Source organism: Xiphophorus maculatus, chromosome 7 (genome assembly GCF_002775205.1).
Source record: "Xiphophorus maculatus strain JP 163 A chromosome 7, X_maculatus-5.0-male, whole genome shotgun sequence".
In the NCBI taxonomy this organism is placed as follows: domain Eukaryota; kingdom Metazoa; phylum Chordata; class Actinopteri; order Cyprinodontiformes; family Poeciliidae; genus Xiphophorus; species Xiphophorus maculatus.
In genome coordinates this window covers 2,234,927-2,252,788 of record NC_036449.1, presented here as the reverse complement: position 1 = coordinate 2,252,788, position 17,862 = coordinate 2,234,927, and the positions used below count along the sequence as shown (strand labels likewise).

At 39.6% G+C, this 17,862-nt stretch overlaps 1 protein-coding gene across 3 annotated transcripts in view; it reads right to left on the bottom strand.

Annotated features, from left to right (window-relative positions):
* Positions 1 to 17,862, bottom strand: part of dgkg (diacylglycerol kinase gamma) — a 121,315-nt gene that overhangs the window by 65,807 nt on the left and 37,646 nt on the right. The window contains exons 2-7 of one of the 3 annotated variants that reach the window (XM_023336820.1): positions 14,645 to 15,109; positions 11,877 to 11,953; positions 6,387 to 6,407; positions 5,810 to 5,960; positions 2,590 to 2,652; positions 215 to 460 (exon numbers count right to left, since the gene is read on the bottom strand). In XM_023336820.1, coding sequence (XP_023192588.1) covers positions 215 to 460; positions 2,590 to 2,652; positions 5,810 to 5,960; positions 6,387 to 6,407; positions 11,877 to 11,953; positions 14,645 to 14,711 — 625 coding nt within the window. In that variant the 5' untranslated portion in view covers positions 14,712 to 15,109. The remainder of the gene's footprint in view (positions 1 to 214; positions 461 to 2,589; positions 2,653 to 5,809; positions 5,961 to 6,386; positions 6,408 to 11,876; positions 11,954 to 14,644; positions 15,110 to 17,862) is intronic. The other 2 variants (XM_023336821.1, XM_023336822.1) reach the window with 2 other exon arrangements.

Here is a 17,862-nt window from a genome sequence, read left to right as displayed (position 1 = left end):
ATGTCAATGCAAAGCTGCGGATGCAGTGATGGAAGCTATTCCATCGCACCCTCTCAGAACTTTAGGCAAAAAATGACATAGGTCATTATGTTAAGAAGGTGACAATATAAAACACTATAAAGTAAGAATAGACACAGTAACCTGAGAGACTGTGTAGCTAGCTGTTTTATGCTACATTTTCAGACTAAAGGAAGCACCTTGTAGTCATGCTCACCTGACTGGAGGTTTGGGGATCCAGGAGTTTTGGAAGAACTAGCTTTGGGGATCAGGGCGTTGCTGGAGGCGGCTGAAGGTTGGACCTGCGTTCCTTGTGATTGATGGGGACCCCCTGGTGTGTTGACTGCTGTACCTGAGTGCTGTGAGGAGGACGTAGTGGCTCCAGAGCCCGCTGCGCTCTTCGTAGTGGAGTGCTCCGAAGTGTGTAGGCCCATCGCAGACAGGATGCTTTTCCCATTCATCCCTGATTAGGTCAGTCATAAGAGTAAATATAAAAGAGGTCAGGCTTCAGGAGAGGAGGTTAGCTCTGAGGAGTAAAAGCTAACATTAAACTTCACAACAGCAGCTAAGAAAATAAAATGAAAGAAGCAAGAGCTGGGAGGGGATGGGATTGGATGAATAGCAGGTAAAATACTGAATTATTGCCAGAGCACCTACACAGCATCACTGTTACACTGCCACCCACTGATCCACAGGCTGAATGTAGTGCCTTGCAAAAGTATTCATGGTCCGTTCTCCATTCGTTCACATTGCTACCACAAATTTCTTTGGATATGATGATGGAGAACTTTTCCTTCCTCTGCTATATTTTCTCCTACTACTCTCCAGTTCTGCATAATCTGCCATTTGATTTCTCAAAGTGCTTTTCCTTTCCTTTCACAAGCATTTACACATGGCCTGTGACCCCTTCCTCAGGCGGGACCCATCAGTGGAGATATTGTTGCCAAAATGTTCATAGTCTCTTTCTATAGATTTTACTGCTGATTCAGACAAAATGCTTCACTGTTTCTGTCCAAGATAAAACTACTTTAGGAACATTTCTGTCATTAACTCTTTAGTTTTTCTTTAAAATAGAAAGTGCTCCTGGGTTACTGCATTAGTGTTTGTTTATTTTTTGTATGTGTGTGTGTGTGTGTTTGTGTGTCTGCTCTGTCTCTTTAAAGCACAGTCTAACACTGTGCAACCAGCTATCTGTCACAGGTGGATGATCCAAACTAAGTGACTAATGCAATCTGCTCAAATCTTCAAATCTGACGAACAAACTGAAGTTGATAGCATTGTTTCATAACGAGGAGCAAATTGGAATAAATGTGCTGAATGTTCACTGAATGGATTTTATGTACGTAAATGTATTTCTTTTTTGTAATAAAATGCCTTGAAACATTTTTTTTTGTCCATTGGACGATATATAAACATATAGAATTGAATTAAATACACAAAGAAGTGCACGATTGTGAAGTGGAAGGCAAATGTTAAATATTTTGAAATATTTTCTATAAATAAAAAATAAAAATCATGGCATATGTACGTTTTAAGATCAATTTAATCCAAGTGCATCCGATGCATTTAGAAATCTTCAAAAGTCATATAATTAATAAACGGAGTCCATCCAAGCTGATCTCCGTAATGCTCAGTGAAGGCCTCAGAGGTTGTTGGTTACAGAACATTAGAGAACAAGCAGCATCTCTCATGTTCTGTAACCAGTAGAACCAAGTAGCTGGTCAGGGAGGAGGTTATGCAGATGTTCAAAGCAGAGCTAGGTTCTAAACAATATCCCAGGCCCTGAACATCTCACAGAGTTCTGATCAATCCATCATCTCCATCACATGGAGAGAGAATCGACCAGCTGTAGATGTACCAACACATGGACATCCACCCAAACTGAGAAGAGGAGCATTTATAAGAGAAGCAGCCAAGAGAACCTGTCAACATGACAACTATCAGTCCTGTACTCCACAAATGCAATGCAGAAAAAATGATTTAGGTCTTCCTGGCTGTGATATTTGGTGTCTGGGATCCAGACCATTCTCATTAATAACAATACATTTATTTTATTTTTTTGCAGATGATGGCATCAACTCTTCATGACCTTCATGAAAACGAAAACCCTTACGACTACGCTGAACAGACTCTGAATCTGTGGCAAAAAGATTTCTGTTCACAGACACTCATCAGCCAATCTGTCCAAGTTTCTACTATTCTGAAAAGAAGACCAGTGTCCAAATGAGCACAGCTGATAGTCAAACCCCAACAGAAAGCTCTACATGTGACTGACTCAGTGGGACTCAATCTGAAAACATGCCTCATGTTTTATGTGTTAAACATTTTGAAAACCAGGAAACATATTTCTTCCATTTCACAATCATGCACCACTTTGTGTTGGTTTATCATAGAAAAATGTAATGAAATGGTGTGAGGCTGTAACCCTACAACATGACAAACAATTCACTGGCTAGAAATACATTTGCAAGGCACTGTGCCAAGAACTCACAAAAACACAAGAACACACAACCACCAAGGGAGCCAGCAGAACTCTTATCCTGTTAAGCCGGTGTCACCATGGCGACACAAGCCGGTGGCCTGTTGCGGTACCTGTAATGGGGGCACAGGCCACTTCAGTCTGAATTGAGATGCCTGCATCAATGGAACGTGCGTCTGTGGTCAGTCATTGATTCAAGGAAAGAAAAAAACAGCAGCAGATGTGACGAACCGCCAAGAAAGAGTGCAGGAGTTTCTAAAAGGCTGCGCTGAGCTCACCAAAATAAAAGCCCCATTTTGGACTGTTTTTTATTTTTAAATGGCTGCTCAGCTGCCTCAAAGATGGATATTAAAAAGAACGCCATGCTTTTTATGATCTTTTTAGATTAATTTTACTTGTATGAACAATATAAGTGGACAATGAGAAGGCAATTAAAAAGGCACACTGAGCTCTTGCTCAGGAGTTCAACAAAACAAAGGCAAAATGTTAACAGGAAAAACAGCCATATAGAAAAATGTTTCGATATCAGGAAAAATAAAATAAAAAAAGTAATGTGAAAACATGTCCATACTTTTTTATGTGATCCAGAACCAATTGTATATAAGAAGGAAAATATACTTCTAGAAGATGACCAGCAGGTGTCAGCATTGACTCTGAGGTGTCTTCCTTTGAGAGCCTGAACAACAATCCATACTGAAGCAGCAGAAACCTGCTGAAGTCAGTTTCTAAAGTACTTTCACGAGCCTAATAGCAGTGTGAACGGTCAGTCAGATCTGATGCCATGTTCACATGACTTCCTCTGAAGGGTTGGAGATCCTTCTGCTCCTACAGCAGCTCTGAGGTGGAGGGGCATTTAGAGGTACTGTTGTGTCTAAAACTGACATATTGTCACTTTCCTAAACCAATGACCTAAAAAGATTTTTTTTTTGACAAAAGTGAGTTCTTTTGTGCCTAAGACAGCTTTTGAAAATAAATAAGTGGTGATTCCCCCTCTCCCCTCCAAAAATCAGTTTTACCAAAAAAACAACAACAAACAAACAAACTTATTTTAGTGATAATATATACTTTGTTTTGATCACAAAAATTACTTTAATCAACAAAACATGTGCTCAGTCCTTTCCTAACATGATGTATGTGAACACTTTTAGTTCCAAATCACAGCAAAAGCTTCATGTAAAGGCAGTGATTAGAAATGTCTGCTGCTGCAGGATGTTCAGAAAACTTACTGAACAAAAAAAAGAAGAAATGGCTTCCCTGCAATTTGGCCCTCCTGGGAAAACATGAAAGTATTCAAGCCAAATTTGGATCTTCAGATTTTGTGCTGGAGACTTCACACACAACCCTAACTACCACCTAACACAGGGATGATAAGAGCCACGTTTCTCACTTTTCTGAACAGAACTAGTTTCTAATTCAGCAGTCCATCTGTGTCCTCAGCTGCTCTGCAGGGAGCAGCAGACTGGAGCTCGGGCCCACGCAGCATCCATGTGGAAACGCAGAGCCAGACGGTTCACACAGAGCGCTGAGATGTCTGTCCTCTTATGTGCTTCTGCCCCGGTCACTGCGGAGCCTGAGACTAATACGTTTTTGGTGATAAAACCCACAGACATGGGTCACTGCTCATCCATAGTGCCTTGCAAAAGTATCTGAGCTTTATCACATGTCATCTTGTTACCACCACAAACGTCATGTGTTTTAGGGCGTAGCTGTGGAAATGGAAGGAAAATATTACATCAGCTGCATTTCTATTGACCACATAATTGTGCAAATTGGAATTATGAAACCAAATCCAGGTGATCAACAACCAGATGTTGAAAGATGATAGTACAAATGGGAACTATCAAGATATGGCCATTCAGCTAAGCTAATCAGAGAACCCTACGTGGTAAATGCTGTGGTTGGGAGGAATTAATATCAGACATGAGGCAGAATAATCATGGTCTCCATGGTGAAAGAGGTGGTGGAAGCATCATGCTGTGAGGATAAACATGTTAACCGATGCAGAAGACATTCCTTTTCCCTCCACTTCCTTTTATGAAACCATGTTTCATGTTCCTTCCACTTCCCCAATATGCACTACCTGGTCAATCACATTAAATCCTAACAAAGTATATTGATTTTTGTTTTAATGTGACAAGGCGTGAAAAAGTCTAAGGGGTTTAAACATAAGATAGCACTTATGCATTTTTTGGGAAGCTATGAGGCGATGTAAGCCCAGTGACTGGAAGTAAGATAGACTCATTTCCAAACGAGGTTGACATGTAGATTCTGTGTTGAAATCAACGACACTGCAGCAGTTATGACGACAAAATATCATCTAAAGACATGCTGTGTGGTCTCATGCCTGGGGAAGAAGAAGAGTTTTTGAGGATAAATTGAACTCATCAGGTAAGGAGGAATCTCCCTCTCACTGGCAGCCCCAACTCTGAGTCAACATGCTGAGCTAGAAATTTATTAGGACTTCAGTTGGCTCTGTTCCCAAACAGGAGGCAATAATACTGCTTACTCAGCACCAATAGCTCCAGAGGTAATCTTACTGGAAACAAAGTCTCAATGCTTTACCTCAGACATATTAATACTAGTTATCAATATGGAGAGGTAAAACCTTAAGCCAAGCACTGCAAACACTTTCTGTACGATAAATAATTTGGGAACAGAAACTATACACATTATTTAGACTATTTTCTTTTTTGTCACACTTAGATGCTTCAGAACATCTGACTGGTTTAACATCTGACAAGTTTTAAAAGGCAAACACGATGTGCTCAATTCCAAAATACAGTAAATTTTTATGTGTTATCCAAAGGAAGTCAGTCAGGTGTAAATATATGATTGTGTTCCTTGTATTAACCTCCTGTGATTAATCAAGTTTTAGCTCGATTTCTCTAGATTCACTTCCCCTGATTAATGCCAGAACTGTAGAATCACAAACATCCCATAAACAGAACGCGTCTGACTGCAGAAAGTAGGCCAGGAGATCTTAAAAAGCAACATCAAATGTTGCTTTTTAAGATGAGAAACCAAATCATTGACATCTGTCAGTCTGAAAAAGATTACAATGTTATTCTACGCATTGTAATGCACACATTTATCTCAACAGATATCAATAGATCTCATGTGGAGTTTTAATGCTCCACTGGTGAAAGTGAATCTGTTGCATTTCTCCTTGGCACTCAGACAACAACTCTAATTGTTACACTACTGGACAGTTCAGAGTTCAAAGAAAAAGTCCTGCTCATGGTTTGCCTAGAAGTGCACACAAACACAGCATGGACACAGTATCAAGCTGGTTTCCAGTGGTCGGACCTTACAGCTACATAAACATCAGCGTACCCAGTAAGCTGGATCCCGCCTGAGGCTGGTCCGGAGAGCAGCGCCCCGTCTTGCTCTTGAAGGAGGTGAACAGATGCTGACACAGTTCCTCTGGAATGTTGTTCTCCAGGTAGGTGTCCATGAAGATCTGGAAGCCCTCATAGTCAATGGGCTGAAGGGGAACAGAGAAGCAGGAGACGTTAGCTGAATTCTTGGGAAGCTCACACCACACCACATGAGTGAGAGCATGTGGTGGAGATTTCACTTCAAGTTATTGTCCTGATTGGTTTAGACACCTTGATTAGGTAAATGTATGATTTAAGATTATTACTGTGAAAAAAAACAACAATAAGTAACACAGACAGCAAAATGTCATTTGAGTTGAGGTGCAGAACAACCTCCTGTCCAGGGGCATTTGGACAATAGAACCAAACCCAACGAATGCCCCCATGTACAGAGGAATGCCCCCATGTACAGAGGCCTACTGCCCTGTGACAGGGGCTGGTGGGTAAGAGGATTAGGTCATGTTAGTGGACAGGATGTGCATGCAGTCTGCCCACACAGACACCACACAGCATGCAGAGAGCACTGGGCTTACTTGGTTCAGAACATCTTGCATCTGTTTAGCAGTGGAGAGCAGCAGGAGGGAGGGAGGAGTGGGTAGAACAAGAGAAGGGAGTTAGCTACTTGGTGTGTGTGGACAGTTTTGGTGAAGATGCATGTGGTGCTGAGCATGCAGGAAAGGCCATCACACATTACACTCAGAAACCAGAGCAGCTTCATGCCACTTCCTTTGTATCTAGAATGGCTATGGCTGCTTCTGGGTGAAACATTCACTGCAATATAGCAAATAAGAAATGACAGTCAGCTATTTATGGTTGGAAAAACGCTGTAACAAAGCTTATGTTAGCATAAGAAGTCTGGGACATTGGAACATATTTGGTATGAAAGTGGAAGGTTCTTAGATTTCTAAAATTAGTTTTTAGATGTTACATATCTATCGAAATGTAGATATGTTTAACCAAGATTCAGAAATATGAAAAGAGGTCCTTTGTAACTTGACAACGTATCCATCTACCTGAGAGGTAGACGGATACGTTCTTAACCAGTTGATCCTGGCACCCACACAACTGTCTTATGAGTTTCCATTTGGTATGGTGTGTATGGTGGTGATGGTGTGTGTGGTGTGTGTGGTGGTGATGGTGTGTATGGTGGTGATGGTGTGTGTGGTGGTGATGGTGTGTATGGTGGTGATGGTGTGTGTGGTGGTGTTGGTGTGTGATGGTGTGTATGGGGGTGATGGTGTGTGTAGTCATGGTGATGTTCTCATTCTCAAGGCTACAAAAAAATGTTAGAGCCACAAAAATCATGACCAGCAAAGCATGAACTGAAACTCCAACTGTTTTCCAGTTGTGATGCTGTACTTTTAATATCTAAGACAAACAGACATTGTTTTCTTAGCTTGAGAGCTAAATATCAAGAATTTGAGAGAGTGGTGGTAAATATGGCAATATATCAATACATGTGCTGCTACAATAAAAGGAGGTAAGCCATATATTAATCTAAAGTGCTGAGAAACATTTAGGGAATGCTCTGACAACATCACTAAAGATTAACTTCAGTTTGTTTTCTTTACACACAAATGTCTGTACAATGACACAATATGGAAGGTCATTTTGACTGCTGAAAAATAAACTACAGTGTGGAGTGAAAACGGAATAAATCATGCCACTAGTTTTGCAGTTTGGTATTTTAGATATTTAAAACAAATAACTGAATGACGAACAATTATCAATAATGAGTAATTATTGATATCGAAACAGCTCATATGAAACGCTTATCGTGACCAGTTTTACAGACATGTCGTCCAGCCCAAGTTAGAAACTTGGCTAAGTCCTGTCATGAACAGAAAAATGATCCCAAACACACCAGTCCAGATCTCAGTTTGACCCCACAGCTCCAGTGGGAGTTAAATGAACTTGGGAAAAGTTGGAAATGCCCCTTAAATATGGTTCAACAATCAGCCACGGGGTGTACTTAGTTTCCCCCTTACACTGTTCCCCTGTTGTTCATCAGGGGAACTGTGTGTGGATTCCAATTGTATATAGTGGAATCTGTTGTGCGTTTTCTATGCTTAAATTAAAATTTAAGGTTAAAATGACTTCAGAACCTAGTGATGTACAGATCACTTGCATTGTTTCTTTTCCATGATTTCAGTGAAACATGACATGCTGTGTAACCCTCACTTTTACTTCTTGCTTTAATTTTACACACGTGTCTACTTAAATCTCTATTACATAAAAAGTTAGGACGAGCTGTAAGAGACACCTGTCACAGAAGGACACACAGTGGTGATGATGCTCCTCCCGCTGACCTGACCCCATGAGCTGCAGAGCTCTGCCAGCCGTTATTCATATCTCTGCTTTCTCCTTATTTGGTCAAGCAAACCAGGAGGCGGTACTGTGCTGTCCATCATGAAGAAGCACTGTGGGTTCAGAGAAATAACTCCAACATGCCACCTCAAACACTCCCCGCTCCCCACACACAACTACCTTAGATGTCTTAGAATCTAAGTGTACCCAGATGCAATTGTGAAAATGTAGTCCCCCCTGGAAAATGTGTTTATGTCTGGGTCTAATCTTATCCGTGTGAGTGGACTTCTACACATGGCTGCCAGTCTGCAAATATTTCCCAGGGGGTCGCTACGACACATTTACATGCTTCATTTAATCTGTTTCATTTTGGCACAGATGCACAGACCTTTTCGGTGTGAAAAAGTCAACAGGAGCAGTTAGAAGGCCTCTGCTATGGTTATGTGTTGGTGAATGCAGTGTTGAATGATTATTTCAGTTCTTATGGGATGAACCGCACCCTAAGTAAAAAAGTAATGCCCTAAACTTACCGCAGCTCATCAAGCATTTGCACCAATTAGAAATGAGTCTTTTACTTCACTAACTGCGTTTACATTAACCGTAGAATTGCAGCAATTGAAATTCTGAAAATAAATGTGCTTGATGGAAACACAACAATAAAAAAAAAATCACATTTTTCCACCAGAGCTCTGACAGCATCACACAGTTCAGTTGTGTGTCATTCTAACTTGTTGATCCATAACATGTCTGTAAAATCACAAACTACAATTTCCCCAAAACACAACATACATAGCCGCTCCTAAGTAGGCGGGGCTTGTTGCTATACGCCTGAATAAGACACCGATATCTCCTCTGATTGGCTGACAGAGAATGAACGCTAGGATCGGCTGAATTATGAATATACACTATACCATGTAACTGTTTACATCTGTTGCTGCTGTAATTTGAATGACTTATCACATGAACATGCTTATTCATGTGTGATTTTAATTTCATGTCTTATTTAATGGAAACATCGCAATTGTGAAATTGTGCTCCTTTAACATTAACAAAATATAGACAAAGATTTGTACACACTTGTAATGGAAACACAGCAAGTGTGGAGGAATTTTGGTTCAACACTTTTTGATAAATTATCTTAGTTCTGCCACATAAAAAGGTTTGTTTGAGGTTATGCCAAATCATCTCAGTTGGACTTTGAATTTAATTTCGACTAGGATACTTTCTTTCTTTCTTTCTGTACCTCACTTTTTATCAGTGTTTGCGACTTGACCACCCCAATGCAATTTCTAATATGTCAGAAAAGAAAACAAAGCAAATAGCAAAAGAGAAGAAAGTAACAGGTTCAGATTAAGAAACAAGCAGGAGTTCCACTTCTGTCTCCTTATCCAGGATGCCCAGTTTCTTCTTTGTATGCAGCTTTACACAGAAAATATTGATTTTAATATTCCGGCAGAAAGGTGCCCGTTACATTGAAGGTACCAACAGGGTCCAGCTCTGTGTCATGTCTGCCTCCCCATGAAAGTTTCCTCTTAAATGAACCATTGTCCACTGCGTTCGTATATGGGGCACATTTTGAACCAAATATTCCTCGTTTATCAACCAGTTTGACTCATTTCTTCATCATCCTATAAATGTATGTTATGCAGTATAAAGTCTTTCTCCCCACTTTCACTAACTTATTACTCCAGACAGGTGACTTTGGTAAGGCTGGCTGTAACTTGATGCACACCCCAACTTTCTCTGGTAAATAGTAATTGTGGGTTTTGTGGATTTTTCCTCCTGTTTGGGATATAAAAGCCTTTCTTGGGAGAAGTTCTGTGAGTACTTGCTCATTTTCAACCCAGTTTGGAGTTTCCCCTTTCTTAATTATCTATTAATTTAGATAATTGGTTTTAGCAAAGACGCAGAGTGGTGCTATTCAACATTTGGAAAAGCAAGCCCTGTTGTGGTGTAAAACATTGTCATGTTTTTATTTGTACACAGGAAGTGATCCTGATTTCTTTGAGATTGTAGTGGGTGATATCTAAAATAGTTCACCTGTTGGATCAAAATAATTTTTAAAACATTAATCTTTTCAACTAATGATCTTTTCAACACCCAATTTTCTTCAGGATACTTTAAACTTTTCCTTCTTTTTTTGAGCATTCAGAGGTGGATGTGCTGGTGTGCTTTGGATCACCAGCATGATTACGATCTTAATGGAGCTTAAGATCATGAACTGAAGGTGGATCCCTGCAGAATCACCAGGTAAAAGGCAGAATTCATCATTCAGTGGTTACAACGTGTCTCCCTGACCCAGAAACAGCAATGCAGCCCTCACTCTACCACCACAAATTTATACAATGTTCTTTTTTCTAAAATGATGTGCTAGTTTGCCTTCCAAAACACTCTTGTTTCGTCTCTCCAGACAGAATACTGTCCCAAAGTGCTTCAGTATGATTGATCATCAGGGGGTTTGACCTGAAACTCTCCCATGGAGGCCATTTTGCCTAGTTTCTCTGTCTTATTGTTAAATACTGAACCCTGACTTTAACTTAGACAAGTTCACCCTATAGATGCTGTTCTGGTGTCACTTCTGACCTGCTGGATGATGCACTCTCTGAGAAGTTTTTGTATTCCAGTTAGTCCCAGTTACTGGTGTTTGCTGGAGTTCCACAGCCTTAGAAAAGTCTTACTAAACCTTTCAAAGCTGACTAATGTCAATGGTGAGGCTTGTGTAGCTGAAGAAAATGTATAAATAAATCAATGTTAATTCATAAATAAATAAAACCAACATTAGTATATAACATATTCTTGATGATCTGAGACATGGAAGTGGGACAAGAAAAGGAAAAACAGATGTCAGAGGGGACACTTTTCCACAAAACTCAATGTAAGCAATGTATACATATGTGGATGTGTGGGCGTGCGTGTGTGTGTGTGTGTGTGGATTATACGGCAGAGGCCATTACGGTGGTGCCAGGTGGTGGTTGGGTCTCAGAAAGTTAAACTCTATGGTGCCAGATCTCAAGTCAGACTGTTAGTTTTAACTGAAATATTGAGAAGGCTTTGGCAGGAAATAGAATACGTGAGACTACAGGTATGAATCACAAACAAATCGAAACAAATTCTGATGAGTTTTTTTTTTGCAGTAGTTTCAGACAGAGCAGATCTAAGAGTGTATTCCAGTTATCAGCAACTCCAGGCCTCGAAGGCTGGTTTCCTGAAACTTTTGGACGCTTTCCTGCTCCAAAACTCTCAAATCAAAAACTTTCAGGACACCGGCCCTCCAGACCAGGAGCTGCAGACCGCAGGTTCATCCAGGTATCTGTCAAGTCAAGCAGCTTTTATCTGTGAGACTAATGTGTTGGAGTAGACCAGAGGTCGACGGGTCAAAGGAACTATAATTTGATGATTGCTTTGGCTTGAGTCACCAGTAGGTCACCATATTTGCAGGTGTATGCACATACTGCACAGGATAGAACTTCTGTCTTATAAATTGAAAGTCTAAAAAAAAGTCTGACTCTAATGAGACAATAGTTTTTCCTCAGTATGATTTCCAGATGGAGTCCAGCTCAGCGCTGATCTGCTGACATCAACAGTTGCTTCTGAGGGTTTGTCTTCAACTGAAAAAGGGACGGATGACTGAGCATTTTAATGAACTGCATCTTCTACGGTAAAATGTTTTTTTTTGTGTGTGTCAGAACAAAAAAAGGAACCAACAAGTTGTTCACCTGCGCTGGATTGTATTTGGAAAGAACTCCTCCTTTGTGGAACTCCTGCAGAACATCCTTCAGCTTCTTTGTGGAGTCTGAGGATGAAAGCAAAGAGAAACTAATTATTATTTTTCTCTTCACGGCAGAGTGGTCTCTGAATAAAACTGAGTAAAGATGCATCCTCTTTAATGAGTCCCCTGATAAACAGGAACATCAGATGAAGCAAACTGCTGAGTCACCCCCTGGTTAGCCAGAGAGGACATTGTGTCCCTCTCACTTTTATATGCTAATCCTACAGTCACACACACAAACACACACAGCATCTGTCCAGAACATTAACCATAATAATGACCTCCTCCTATGATCATGTGTCAATTACAGAGCACAAACAGACCATTATCCACAGCAACCATTAGAACCAACCAAGACTAGCTAAGTATCTTAACTAGTTGACTGTCGTTTTACATGCTGGAAGCCAAGTCCGCCATTTCTGCCACTACCAGGGTGACAGAAATCTAAAACATGGAACATCAGAGGAGCAATGCTCTCCTCTCCTCATTCATGTGGGTATCTGCAGCATTTTCAAAAACCTGAGATATAAAGACATGTTACCAGACCAGGGTATTTGGACTCTGCTGTCTCTGTGGTTTAATTCATCCCTTCATTCATTCATACAACATTTTGTAGTTTTTATACATGCAATGGTCTTGATGCTTCATCTTCAGGCTTTGCTAAAAAGTTCAGGCAGACATACTTGTGAAATGATGTGTTTTTTTGTTGTTGTTTTCTTCTTTTTCAGAAAAACAGCCAAGGACATTTGTAGTTCTGATTTCCTGGAATTAATAAGAATATAAACAAAACCCATTTGCAAATCTGAGAAGTTAAACATGCACATTTATTCCATTCCATTCATTCTGGCTGCAATAAGTACATTTAAATTTTTAATTTTTTTTTAAACATAATTATTAAAAGTGTTGATATATCACTACAGTATGGTATGAAACAGATAATCTGTGACAAAAATAAATCTTTTTCGGATTCTCCCTGGGCTACCACTGCCATCTGCCGTCAAAAACAGCCGATCAAAGCCAGGAGGGTCTGAGTGTCAATAATGTTACACGGAGAAACCATTTACCGTTCCAGGAAGCTATTAATCCGCCATCGTCAGTGGCCCTGCTAACTAGTCTTAGCAAGGGAGAGTGAGTGAGTTGTGCATATACAAGCTGATTGACAGCACTAAGATCCTCCTCCTGGCTATAATTGGTTGTTTTTAACTTATCGGTGTATTTCTACAGTTACCACTGGGAGAAGGCAGAAGAGCTCGATTATAGTATGAGACAGTATCTCATACTATACTGTCACCACAAAGAGACAGTTTTAACAAATATGTAAAAACACAAGTTACATTCTGCAGCTTATAAAATTAAATATAGCAGAACTGATTTCCATCAGAAACTACCTGGATAATAAACAATGGCCAGAAGAAAGCCATAGTTAACAAAAAGCCATAAGACATCAGAGGTGGTAGAAGCTGTTCTGTTCAGATATCATCAGATTTTTTTTGTGACAGCACTTTTTAGTGTTACACTTTTATTTTTAATTATAAATGTAAGTATAATTTTTTTTGTCTCATTTTGTTTCAAATTCACTCTAGTGCTGTACGTTTTGTTGGTCTGTCACATAAAAATCCTAATAAAACACACTGACGTTTCTGGTTGCAACTGGACAAGATGTGGAAAAGTTCAACCTATATGAATACTTTTCCAAGTCATCTAATCCAATGGTTTTGTTCTCTGGAGTCTGCAAAACTATAATTTGTGCACAACAATGTATTTCTTGAGCAGGAAGCTTGCGTGACTCTGTCTATCATCCGACAGCAGCACATGGACTGATGCTGCTTTGACTAACAAATGTTGCAGACAGCAGAAAGCCACAAACTCATCCAGCAGGCTGATAAGTGGTGTCCTGAAGCACGCTCCAATTCAAAATACCTGGATGTAATCAAAACCTGAAAGGGCTTAATTCATATGTCATCACAGGTGCAGTAATCACATCCAATCAGAAAATCTAGGATTAGTGAAGGAAAAAAAGAAGTTGTTTTTTTTATTAACGGCGCAGTAACTTTCAGGACTGAACATCAATTCAAACTGGTTTTAAATGCACAAACAAAAGGGGACATATAATGACAACAAAGAAGTAATGCTGAATAATAATAATAATAATAATAATAATAATAATAATAATAATAATAATAATAAACTGCTGGGTTTCTCACTCTAGCAGATCAGCTGCTACAACAAGTGAACTGTAAAAACCAACTATTCAATCATAAATCCGTTCTGCATCATAATCTCTTCACGTTTCACTTACATGCGAAGAAACATGGACACTAGAACAGATGATGAGATGACATACATTAAATGATAAAAATGATCAACGTCAGTGTAATAAAGGAAGAAAAATCTCTTTAAAACTGCAGTATGTAGCTTTTATAAAAAATATGTCTTAATCTATTACCGAGTTGTGACAGTTTAATATGAGACAGATAAATTGTGAAAAGATCTCCATTTCCTCCCTGACTTACTGTTGCGGTCTGAAGAAACGCACCACTCCTGACCAAAAACAACCAACCACAGTCAGGTTATGATAGAGTCTGGTTAGCACTGGGAGCGCTGTGCAGCCTGACAGTTTTAACGAATATGTATCTTTCTTATAAAAGTGACATACTGCAGCTTTAAGCTGAAAAACGTGTGTCATTATGAATCAAAGTGTAGCCTGAGACTTACACTCGGTGTACTGCTGCAGCTGGTTGAACTCTGCCGGGCTCAGAGACACCCAGCTCATTTCTCCCATGCTTCCTGAAAGCAGCTCTTTATGGTCTCTACATCAAGTGCCACCAGTCCCTGTGTCTGTGTTGGGTTGGGGGTGGAGGGGTGATGGTTATCCTCGTATCGAGTTGGGTAAAAAGACAAATGAGAAGTTCTCTGATATCGTCCCTGTCGTTTTACAGTTACAGGGGGTCGTATATACAGATGGGGGTTGAAGCTGAAGGTGAATCCTTTTAGGTTGGCATCGATTACCAAAATGTAAAAAAACCCAAAAAGTATAAAAAAATTATATATGTTGGCTTCAGGTTCCTTGTATCACTGCAGCAGGGACAATAAAGTCCGGTCAGGCGCAGGTCCACAGATTCATCGGTGTGTAATTACTCCTCATCACTCAGTGGATAAACGTTTCCCAGCAGGGCTGACCTGGAGCAGGGGCCACAAAAGAATGAAGAAAACACTCCTTAGTCAAGATTGCTCATATTTTAGAAAAGGAAATAGGAAAGAGACAAAAACAGAAGAAGACTGTAAAAAGTTGATCCCAGTTCAGATAGATGTGGACGATGAAGAGAGGAAAACAGACTGAAGACAGGATCTAAACACAGAAGAACAGAAAAAGACCAAACAATGAAGCATTGTATCTAACTTATTATTTCCACATATTTCATATTTACAGATGGACTCTGATAACAGCGTAAACAAGCGTACATTGTTGTATGCACATGACATATGGTAGACAGAGATGTAAAAGTTTACCTGCTCAGCATACTGTAACCACAGACAGTCTCAGTATTTCTGCTTGTTTTAGTTGGTGGTTTTGTATTTGCATAAAAAGTGAGATTTTCATCTTTGTGGTATGTTTGAATCTCTTTATTACATCTCTGTCCTGTTTTAGTCACTTCTTATCTAATTTTCATTGTGATACATCTTCCTGTGGTTGTTTTGTTGTTTTGCATCCCACTTTGCATCTCTTTCATGCCCTGAGGCTGCCTGTCATTTGTTCATTGAGAGCTCTTTGGTGTCTCGTTACAGGTGCTTCACACATCCTAGAAATGAATTATAATAATTGGGGCTGTGACTCCTAGAGCACTGGACATGTAGTAATGTGTCAAAAATAAAGCTGCTTTTTGCATGGGTGCTTCACTTGCTCTCACTTCCTTGTCTTTGTCACGTTTGTTAAGATATTGAAAAATGTGTTTTATGTGGATATAAATATGAAGAATTGAGAAGCATGTTTTGATACACTGGGCCTGTTCACACCTCTGTTCACTACAAACCACAAAATCTTACCAAATATTTTGGTCTAGTTTCTGAAGCAAATATGTTAGTACACTTGAAATAAGACAAAGCTGACTTAGTAACTGCGACCACAATCAGACCCAAACAGGCTGACGAGCCCAAAGCGACCCGGAGGCGCAGAAGAAGAACGCAGACGTCACACAGCAGCACTCTCTTTACAGAAGTAAGAATCATGGCCGCCGTTTATGGATCACAAAGTAAGAATAAAAATCAAAGACAACACAACTAACAGTAACGGCCTTTTGTAGAAGATTGACTGCAGCTTCTGTGGAGACGTCTGTCTGTGCAGAACCAGGAATGGTGGGACTGGGTTGGGTCACAGACTGCTTTACATCCTAATTTACTACAGCTGGCTTCTTCTCATGGAGAATGATGATGCGTGTTCCACATTAATGATGTAAAAGTCAGATGAAATGTGACAGATAGGATACGTGTCAGATTTAATATCATATTTAAAACGGGCTTAAAGTGGATTTTTTGAGGGGGGTGAAAAGATTGCAATTGGACATTCAGACTGACAAGAAAAGTCAGATATTTGTTACATGTGGGCAAAAGAAAAAAATCTGACTGAGGTTGCATTTGCCTCCTGAGTGGACATAGAAAAAAAATTAGTATTGATTCTTTTAGATTCTCTGTGTCTCTGTTATGTTTATTTTTAATTGTAAGTTTCCTTTTGCTCATTTTCATTAACTGATTAAGTAGTCAGAAAACAGCTGCTCCAACTTTTCAGAAGGCAGCTTTCAAAAATATAGAGCAGAAAGAAGGATAATTCCAACCAAAATACAGTCAAATTACAGGACTAAACAGAGGAAAAAGATTAATTTAAATGTGAGAGACAAAACTATTAGAGGCAGATAACCAGGGCTGCTTCTAAGAACATGTAAAAGTAGGAGAAAAATCCAAGTGTTATTGTGCAATCTTACTGGCTGCACACACATCAGCCTCACAGGAGTCATTTACTGGGAAGTTAATAGTAGAGGTTTGTCACTACTGTTATTAATTCTTCCTCTGTTTCTACTGCTGGGATAAGTCAAAAATATCTGCAAATTAAAAGAAGGAGCTGACGTCCAAAGCCATCAGCCTCCTGTGAGAGCAGCAGGTTCCCAGAGAGAAGATGGCTGACGGGATGGAGCTCGGCGCCCTGACCCATCTGGCCCTGGTGTTTTCTCTCTTAATTGGAAATAGGAGGAGTTTCGACCGATGCCAACGTATGAGTAGTTCCAGGTGGGAGGAGATAAAAGCATGGGTGACTAAGTTGCATGCACCAGGGGAATAACAGCAAGTTAATTTTAGAAACAAGTCTCAGCTGAGACAAATGTGGTCGGAAATGTTTTTATTTCTAACTGATCCGAGCGCAGATTGTTACAAAAAATAAATAAATAAATTACATTTGGAATTGCAGAGAGGAAAAGAATTGTGTGAATTTAATGAAGGGAATAAATACAATGCATGAATTTGTAATGTTGTAAACGAAGGCTCAGACTTTATGTGTTTCTAAACATCTTCCTTTCCAATTTCTTCTGATGAGAAAATGTAACACAGCTCATTTAAAGAAAGGACAGTGAACATAGTTGAACAGTTCTAGATGATTTTACACACAATATATTGTTAAAGGGTCTTCAGTTATTTCTCCATTTTCATGGGTTTTTTTCTAGTTACATTTCAAAATAATTTTTATCTGGTAAAGGGCAGGATTATGTATTTTTCAGGCACATAGTGTCATTTCATTGCACAATCTTGTAACTACTTTATCTTAAATTGTTATTAAAATATTGTAAATATCAAACACAACTTATAAGAAATTTGATGCATAGAAACTGGGCCTCTGCCTCTTTAAAAGCTTCTGCTCTGTCTGAAACTCCGCCTTATGGAAGTCATCA